General features: G+C 39.7%; 1 protein-coding gene across 1 annotated transcript; it reads left to right on the top strand.

Annotated features, from left to right (window-relative positions):
- The first annotated feature begins 5,633 nt into the window (after positions 1 to 5,633).
- LOC148032080 (pentatricopeptide repeat-containing protein At3g53360, mitochondrial-like) lies at positions 5,634 to 8,374 on the top strand. The gene is made up of 2 exons (XM_087682706.1): positions 5,634 to 5,821; positions 5,907 to 8,374. The coding sequence occupies exons 1-2, from the start codon at positions 5,738 to 5,740 to the stop codon at positions 7,884 to 7,886; spliced, it is 2,064 nt and encodes a 687-aa protein (XP_087538832.1). The 5' UTR covers positions 5,634 to 5,737; the 3' UTR covers positions 7,887 to 8,374.
- The last annotated feature ends 1,685 nt before the right edge of the window (positions 8,375 to 10,059 follow it).

Below are 10,059 nucleotides of genomic sequence, written 5' to 3'. Positions count from 1 at the left end.
TCTCAATGAATGTCAAATCTTCCATGTACGGTCATTCTCTCTGTTTCTACTCTTCAGTTTGTTCCCAAACAGTTTGCCACCAAGATGCAAGTTTCTGCTGCTTCAACAGGAAGAGGAAACTGTCCACCACATAGAGCATGCATCATGATGGTGATGTGTTTCCGCCATTTTGGGATGAACTTCTTGTGGAAAGTGGCTTTGATTATGAGAAATTCCAACTCTTCAGTGGAAGAAGGAACTTTACAAACATCCATTGAATTCTTCTCTTCTTGGCAATGCCATTTCCTTCATTTTCAACCTCTTCTAGTGCTTGTTGATGGCAAGTTTCCCCGGCTGCGCTCCAAAAACATGGAGCCCCAAGAGGAATACCAAGGAAAAGGGAATTCTCTTGCAAGAAAATCTATCTTATAACATCAACAAGCTTGTTTATTATATTTTATATGATCACAATGAAGAAAAGAACACTAGGCACAACAAATCTTCATGCAGCATCATGTAGATCTCCCACGGATTTGATAGAATCAACCATATTCTTCAATATCTTCACAAAATCCATCAATATAACAAAGAAAGCAAAGGAATACACCATCTTTGAATGGAAATACATCACATAGTATTCATCTTCAATGTCTTTATAGTCTTCTCTCTCAATCTCTCATATACAATCACTCTGTTTTAATAGAATTGGCTATCTCTGACTCTCTCTCTCTCTCTCTCCATCAATAATACATCATATCCTCACTACAATCTCTCAAAAAATCACTCTCAATAATCCTTCTTAGGTCGTGGATACCCCTCCCAAGAGGTATGTCTGATATGAAGAGTCACCAGAGCCACTACAGTGTCTTTTCATAGCTCACTACTGTCACTTCACTCCAGTCTTCATTTGAGTCTTCAGCAGCTACTTCTTTCAGCTCTTTTGCACTTGTATTCACCTCTTTCCAAGGCTAGAAAACTTTCCCAAGCTACACTCTCATCCAATAGAACACATACAGAAGCATACAGAATAGTCACAGTACAGAACCAGAATAGCTACAGTACAGAACAGAACAGAACAGAGACAGAAGCTCTACAGAAGACCTACAGAAGGTTACAGAAGGTCATCAAAACCTCATAACTCATACTCAAACCATTCCAAACTCTCAAAAACTATTCAATAAGCTTTCACAAGATCTCAATCTTCATCAATCAATACTCCATCCCTCCTTACAGAAGACAATCAGAACAAAACAGAAGGTATACAGAACCAATCAGAACCTATCAAAACATCACAGAACCTCATATCTCTACTGATAAACATCATGAACTTCCAAAACACAATCAATATCATCCAAAATACTCTCAAACCACTTCCAAACCAATCAATCATCTCATAAAATCAACCATTCAGCTCTCAAAAACAACAAAAATTGAGTTATGAGGTTTTGATGACCTTCTGTAACCTTCTGTAGAGCTTCTGTCTCTGTTCTGTTCGGTTCTGTACTGTAGCTGTTCTGGTTCTGTACTGTGACTGTTCTGTATGCTTCTGTATGTGTTCTGTTGGATGAGAGTGTAGCTTGGGAAAGTTTTCTAGCCTTGGAAAGAGGTGAATACAAGTGCAAAAGAGTTGAAAGAAGTGAAAGAAGTGACAGTAGTGAGTTGAAGACTCAAGTGAAGACTGGAGTGAAGTGACAGTAGTGAGCTATGAAAAGACACTGTAGTGGCTCTGGTGACTTTTCATATCAGACATACCTCTTGGGAGGGGTATCCATGACCTAAGAAGGATTATTGAGAGTGATTTTTTGAGAGATTGTAGTGAGGATATGATGTATTATTGATGGAGAGAGAGAGAGAGAGAGAGAGTCAGAGATAGCCAATTCTATTAAAACAGAGTGATTGTATATGAGAGATTGAGAGAGAAGACTATGAAGACATTGAAGATGAATACTATGTGATGTATTTCCATTCAAAGATGGTGTATTCCTTTGCTTTCTTTGTTATATTGATGGATTTTGTGAAGATATTGAAGAATATGGTTGATTCTATCAAATCCGTGGGAGATCTACATGATGCTGCATGAAGATTTGTTGTGTCTGGTGTTCTTTTCTTCATTGTGATCATATAAAACATAATAAACAAGCTTGTTGATGTTACAAGATAGTTTTTCTTGCAAGAGAATTCCCTTTTCCTTGGTGTTCCTCTTGGGGCTCCAACTTTGCCTCATTTCCAACCGTCACAGTGATGGATTCTTGCATAGACTTCATAAAACTATATAGACCTTTCTTGTTGGTCATGTGACGGGAGGCTTCACTATCCAATACTGATGAGTCAGTGGTAGATATTACTTGCACCAAGGAACACACTTCCTCAGTTGCCATGAATAACTCTAACTCTACTTCAACCATATTGGCTATCTCCTTCCTTTTAGTCTTCATGGTGCCATTCTTTTCATCTACCTTCTTGACACGACAATATGCAATTGCATGTCCTTTCTTCTTGCAGTAGAAGTGCTCTCCTTAAAAATTTTTCTTACTACCCTTCTTTTGTTTGTTACTATTGGTAGAGGAACCATCTTTGCCTTTCACATTGGTGGAGAATGCAATATCTCCACTACTGCTACCTTCTTAGGCTTTAAGCCTCAACTCCTCCTCCATTAGTAGTGCACAAAATTCCTCAATCGTCAAAGCTTGGGATCTCACCTAAGTGTTTAGTGCAGTTACCAATCCATCAAACTTTGGTGAATAAATCCAAAGATACCTCTAAGCTAGCTCCTCACTAGTCTTTTGAATCCTAGTGCCAGCTCTCTGATTGCACACATTCTTGATGCAAGTGATGAATGCTTCAGCAATCTCTTTTTCAGCAAACTTCTCTGTTGCTAATTGATTCTCCAAGTTCTACATATTTATTTGATTTTGCATTTTATACTAACTCTTAGTACGTTCCAAGCCTTTGATGTCTTGGTTATATAATGAATCAAGGTCAAACACTATCAGAACAACTTGTAACTAAGGCACACAATGCATCTACATTCCTTTGTTTCCAAGCTCGTAGAAGATATGCATTTGGAGGAATCATAACACTTGAATTTGATGGGTTGGAGGTGGGTTGTGATTTTGGGTCAGTCCTTATTAACACCGTCTCTAGAAGCTCATAAGAATCAAGGATAGTTGTGATTTTAAACTTTCACAAAGTATAGTTTGTGCCATCTAACTTGCCTTCATTGAAGGTTGGTGGAAGAACCCTCAATGTTTGAATTGCCGATATAACAATAGCACCACTTGATGTGCTAGTATAGCTACTTGATGCAACAGACAACATTTCTCCTATTCGCTATTGAAGCCCTTGCCTCTGGTGTACTTTAGTTGGAAGAGTGCTTTTCCATCAATTCTTAATTGTAATTGATAATATAGTATGAGAGAATAAAAATAAAACAATCCTTGGCTACCTCAATATGCTTCTTCACATGGGTATATTCCAAAAAGTAAAAGTGAATTTTTTGATGGTGGGTCATATATATGATCGACCATATTGACTAAATGTTTCTAAGTGGTTATCTTGATGCAATCCTTTTAGCTTGCACGAGTTTGAAATATATCATATAGAATATTTATGCACTAAAAGTCCTTAATTGTTGGCACCTAATAGAAACATATGATTTTAAGCTTTTTGCATGTTACTTAATGAATGAAAATGTAAAATATTTACACCTTGTTGAATGACCTAAGCTTTCAAAATGGACTTCTAATAAAGAGAAAGATTGAAGGCTATAGATTATATGCACATGGTAAGTGGTTCTCTTTCAGTAAGGAGTGGTTGCCTTCAAGGGGACTTATGTTTTAGAGATAAATCCAAGATATTGTAGGGTTTGTAGCAAAACAAGAGCCATTTGATTCCCTTAAAGAAGGAAAATACACATTCAAGGAGGGATGAGATATTGATCATGTTAAATGCATACAAAAAATAAGGCAATTGATTGAAAAAGGTACGAAAGGTCAATTGAACTAGTGGGGATCTAGATGACACCCATGGTGGAAGATAATGTTGTTGTAGAGGTCGGATACACCTTAATAAAAGACCTTAGAAGTAGAGAAACTATCATCCTCCATTCTCACCAGACCATTCTTAGCAATCTCCATTGACACATAGAGAAGACTCACTACATGAAGGGGAAGACACATGCCTATGTTAAGAATTCGAAATCAAAATGAATTTTTTTTTGAGGACTTTCACATGGGCCTGGTAGAATATCTTAAGAAATGTCATCTAGGTCCACGTAATATGTGAACTTTTGATTTACGTCTGATCATTCTTTGAGCTTCCGAGAATTGTGTGGCATCCTAAATTAGTTCTTAAGAGTCCTTTGTCTTTTGTAGTATAACATGCCATTTGTTAGCATCATATCAATGAATCAATGCTAGTAGTCTAATGAACAAAAATAACCATTTCATGCTAACAAAGAAGAAGGCATGAAGGAGAGGAGAAACTAGGTCATAGAATTGTCCCAAAATCCTTTGTCTTTTGTAGTTTAACATGCCATTTGTTAGCATCAATGAACCAACATTAAATGGTTGCTAGTAGCCTAATGAACAAAAATAACCATTTCATGCTAACAAAGAAGAAGGCATGAAGGAAAGGAGCAAGTGAGCAATGAATCAAAATAACTAATTGAAATTGACAACAGAAGAAAGCATTTAAAAACAAGGAAACAAGCAAACTTCATGAGCAAGATAGTTAGGGCATCATCCTGATCCGAATCTCTTCATGCCGAAGAGATTGGGATGAAGCCGAGTCAAAAATAATTTAAAATGTTCGCATTATAGAAATTAAGTCAAAGTAGAAGACAAATGTGTCAAGATGTAGTTCTCCTAGCTCATTGGCAAAGACTTTACATACTAGCATTACCAAAGATTGTGGATTACTTTAAAATAAGCAATGGACCAACAAAATAAGGTGACTAGGGTTAGTTAAGAAAACCTAGGTTTAATGTAATCCCACCTTTCAATTTTGAAATTTACCTTTAGAATTAAAATTAAGAGGTGAGGAAACTTTCAGCATTTGAAGGCTTTTGGTATAAAAACCTTCTAATAGGGAAAGGGGGCTAGTATCATGGTAGCACCCTTTTCCCTTCCAATGTAGATCCCCTTTTTGATGTATAGCTCCACTATAGCTCACTTTATTACTGGGGTATTCTTGCAAGAGCATTGTGGGCATTGTGCACTCCATTGATACTACTTCACATGCTTGAGTCTCTCGATTCATCAAGATATGGGGAATAAGCTTTCAGTTTTGGCCTTGCCTTGCATAGGGAAAGGCCGATATGAAAGTAATCTCAACATTGTTTATTCCTAGTGGAAATCGGAGGCGCCACAATGTTGGAACTTGGCCCCCTTAGCCTATCAACGTTTGACCTCTTCACATCTTTCACTGAACTTGGCCCCCTTAGCCTATAAGAATTTGGAACGGTTTTGTGACATTTTGGAAAGAGAGTTAAAAAAAAACAAAATAATGTGTGAATATATATTCATGGTGTAAAAACAAATAAAGATCTTTCACTGAACGGTTTTGTGACCTTTTGGAAAGAGAGTTAAAAAAAAAACAAATAATGTGTGAATATATATATTCATGGTGTAAAAAGAAAATACAGCATCCTTGAGATGAAGCGGGCTTTAGGCCATATTGCAGGTGAGAGTTGGGCGCTGGTGAAAGCATGAAAGACAGGGGATGAACCCATCTTAGAGTCTTCTGGCTATGGTGGCAGATGCAGAAATCATCCAGAACAGGAGCAATAGGGTCTGTCTTGGGACAATCAAAACAGCAGCTCTGGGGCAATAGCACCGGCAAGGTAAGCACACACATGTGTTACATTTTCATGCAGTTCTGGGACAATCGCAAGACCAAGGTGAGCACTTTCGGATGTTGCATCTCAGACAAGGCGGCCCTCATCATCATGGATGGATGCTTGCCACCGACAGACATGGCAGTCCGTCTGGGTCCAAGATGAGGTGAGAAGGAGAGGGAAAGCGAGAGATGGAGAGTTCTCAAGTGCATGGAGCACACCCCCAGACCGTGCTGCCCTTTTGGACTTGCTCAAGGCTTGTGGCAGACACAAGGACCTGCTCAAAGGCAGCAGGATACATGATGCCATCCTCAAATCAGACTTGCTTAAAAGCGATGTCTGCATTGGCACCGCACTGCTCCGAATGTATGCCAAGTGCGGTGCCCTTGCAAAAGCGCAAGAAGTGTTTGATGAGCTTCCAGGGCGGGATGTGGTCGCTTGGACTGCATTGATTGCTGGATATGCCCAGCATGGGCTTGGCGAAGAAGCTCTGAACTGCTTTAGCCGAATGCAAGATGAGGGCTTGTCTCCAGTCACAGTCACATTTGCCTGTATTTTGAAAGCTTGTGGCAGCATTGGAGCGACCGAGAAGGGTGAAGAGATACATGCTGAGGTCCACAGGCGGGGTCTACTGAATAGTCATGATATTGTGTTAGGGACGGCATTGGTGGATATGTATGCCAAGTGTGGCATGCTAGCCAAAGCACAACAAGTGTTTGATTGGTGGCCAGTACGGAATGTATTCTCTTGGACTGCATTGATTGCTGGATATGTCCAACATGGGCATGGTGATGAAGCTCTGATTTGCTATGAGCGAATGCGAGATGAGGGTGTCTCTCCTGATGCTGTCACCTTTGGTTGCATTTTGAAAGCTTGTGGCAGCATAGGGGCAACTGAAAAGGGCGAACAGATACATGCTGAGGTCCACAGGCTGGGATTATTGGGAAATCATGGTATTGTGCTAGGCACTGCATTGCTCGACATGTATGCCAAGTGTGGTGCACTAGCAAAAGCACGAGAAGTGTTTGATGAGATTCCAGTACGGGATGCAGTTTCTTGGACTGCATTGATTGCTGGATATGCCCAGCATGGGTTTGGTGAAGAAGCTCTTAACTGCTTTGTGCAGATGCAAGATGAGGGCTTTTGCCCAGATGCAATCACATTTGCTTGTGTTTTAAAAGCTTGTGGTAGCATAGGAGCAACTGAGAAAGGCAAAGAGATACATGCCGAGGTCTGCAGACTGGGGTTCTTGAAAAGTCATGCTATTGTGCTAGGCAAGGCATTGGTGGACATGTATGCCAAGTGTGGCATGATTGGAAAAGCACAACAAGTGTTTGATGAGCTTCCAGTACGAGATGCTGTCTCTTGGAATGCACTAATTGCAGGATATGTCCAGCATGGACTTGGTGAGGAAGCTCTGAACTGCTTTGCGAAGATGCAAGATGAGGGTCTTTCCTCGGACACATTCACATTTTCTTGCGTTTTGAAAGCTTGTGGTAGCATAGGAGCAATCTCTAAGGGCGAAGAGATACATGCTGAGGTCCGCAGGCTGGGGTGGTTGGAAAATCATGATGTTGTTCTGGGTAATGCATTGATGGACATGTATGCTCAATGTGGCAGACTGGCCAAAGCGCAAGAAGTGTTTGATGGGCTTCCAGTACGTAATGCAGTCACTTGGACTGCACTCATGGCTGGATATGCTCAGCTTGGTAAGGCTGAAAAGGTTTTCAACTTATTTAGCAAAATGAGAGGAGAATGTGTAGAGCCAGATGGTGTCACATTCACTGTTTTGCTTACTGCTTGTAGTCATGCAGGTCTAGTGGAAGAGGGGCGAATGTACTATGATATCATGAGCACTGTATATTGCATCATCCCGACTTCAAAACATCACACTTGCATGGTTGACCTTTTCAGCCGTGCGGGGCACTTGGACAAGGCAATCAGTGTGATCGTGAAGGTACAAGATTCTAGTTTGTGGTTAGCTTTGTTGTGTGCTTGTCAAGAATGGGTTAATGTGGACCTTGGGAGATGGGCCTTTCAGCATGCATTACAGTTGGATATGCCTGCATGATTACCATGCATGCAGCTGTGGAATTCAAGAAGAAGCTGCGAGATTGAAGCTTTAAGCAAGAAAGTGGAGCATAGAAAATACAAGGACATGGGTGGGCTGTTGTGTGTGGAATCGCATATACTTGTTCATTGTGGGGATAGGAGCCCCTTTCCAAGCAGGTCATTTAACCTGTGTGGTGGGCTTTGTGCACTTCTTTGTAGATTGTACGCATGCATGTCATTGTTATAGGTAGAGTCCATGTAAGGAGTCTGTCAAGAGAATAGAGAGACACAAAAGAAAAGACGAAAAAAGAAAGTTGTATGAATGTCCTTTAAGGTGCCTCCAAGAGGTGTAAAGACGTCTATATATTCACGCAAGAGAGTAATGAGATTTGCTTCATTTTGCTCTGCCAAGTCATCGGCTATAAAGACAGGTCGTGGGGTGTCCCCTTCCCTGGCTAAATTGACCTCTTTGACCTTGGCGAGTCCCTTGATTGGTTCGCTTGCTTGCACCTGTTGTTTGGCTCCCAGCAAGATTATCACCCTATCTTCCCTTTTGAACTTCGTGAATTGCTTAGGTAGGTCTTGCGGTTTTTGTTGTTCTTCCATTTGCATTTCTTTGTGTAGCATCCATCGTTCCTCTCTTAATCGTCGGCGTTATAGGTGGATGGGTAGGTTCCCCTTAGTGCACCTAGTTTTGGGAGGTAGAGGGATTTCAGGATCACTATCTGAGTTGACTTTCGACTCATAATCAAACTCTTCGTCTTCGTTAGAAGAGGGGCTTTCTCCGGGTGGTGGTAGCTCAGAAGGTGAGTCGTGTTCTTTAACAATGAGAAGTGGAGTATCTTGCTTACAGGGAGGGATACTTTGTGAACTATGGTGGTGTATTAAAATGTATGAGTTCAAGTTTTCATAGAAAAGCCAAAGATTGACTATGGTTTTCCATAGATAGAGAAAGGGAATGAAAAATTGAAGTAAGGAGCTATAATCATCTCAAAACATGGAAGTATAAACTAATACATAAAAGTAACAGAAGGAAAGTTTGTGAAAGCATTGAGTGAATTGGAGGTGAACAAGAAGATGAAATAAAATCTCTACATGTCAAAGTAGTAAATGGGTTATGATTGTAAGAGTAATGGGGGTAGCCATCCTTTTAAATGGTGAGCTTTCTGTTCTTTAAACAAGAAGATGAAATAAAATCTCTACATGTAAAAGCATTAATGGGTTATGACTATGCATGAGCAATGAGTGTGGCCATCATCTTAAACGGTGAGTTTTTTGTTCTTTTTTTACTTTTTGTTTCTAGACCAAAGTTTACATACATAGTTTGATGTCTATTTTCTTAGGGTTTTTTCATGTGGGTATGGCTTGTGTGCAGGTTAGAACAAGGGAAGGGGGTTTCTTGATATTTGTTATTATTATGGAAATATGTAAGTATGATAGTGATTATGTTTTGGTTATACAATGTTAAATGTGGATTTTGGCTTGATATTGGTGATCAAGGATGGTTCCTTTTTTGCTTTGTTTTGATGCTAAAGAAAACTTTTTACATAGGATCTTGTGATAATAAGGATGGCTTCTTGTTCAATGAAGCATAAGCTACTTTAGAGCTCTCAACTAAACAATATCATGGTTGATGTCGTTTAGTCAATGTTGCTAGATGAGTGATTTTGTGCAATAAATGAGATGTTTGCGTATGTTTTCCTATATTTTGTGCTTTTGAGAGGGAGGCAATGTTATAATTCAAATTTTGAGAGGGTTATGGGCAATAAGAAGAATATCATGTTAGATGGAGTTAGGCAATAAGAGGCATACCATGCTAGGGGATGATATACCATGCAATGGTTTTATGGAGAAGTGGTAGTAGTAGTCCATAGCTTGTATGTGGTAAGCAACAGTTGATACTTTTCATAGAGGGAGGTAGTTTATACATTTGCCATGAATTTTCAAAAGCCTTGAAGATAGGAAAATTTCCTTCGAAGGCTTCATGAGATTCTTGATTGATGTGCTCACAATCATGGAGTCTTTGCATTTGTTGCAATGGTGTCTATGTAGTAAGCTAGTCGCTTTGGCCATGTTGTAGATATATTATATTTGTATAGAAATTGTGGTGTTTTTGGTACATTTTCTTAGGTTTTGTCTAGTAGTTTACCAAATGCATTTTTTGTAATAGTTTGAAAGAGTCCATATACACT

This window comes from Lygodium microphyllum, chromosome 8 (assembly GCF_053477565.2).
Source record: "Lygodium microphyllum isolate KBCC chromosome 8, Lygodium_microphyllum_v1.1.10, whole genome shotgun sequence".
NCBI classification, from domain to species: Eukaryota; Viridiplantae; Streptophyta; class Polypodiopsida; order Schizaeales; family Lygodiaceae; genus Lygodium; species Lygodium microphyllum.
Note: the sequence above shows the minus strand (reverse complement) of the source record. Positions and strands in the feature narration are given on the sequence as shown.

Bases quoted from the DNA above. Each gene is read 5' to 3' on its own strand.
- LOC148032080 (XM_087682706.1), top strand. From the start codon at position 5,738: ATGCAGAAATCATCCAGAACAGGAGCAATAGGGTCTGTCTTGGGACAA. The intron at 5,822-5,906 runs GTAAGCACACAC...GTTGCATCTCAG, and splicing joins GGGGCAATAGCACCGGCAAG to ACAAGGCGGCCCTCATCATC.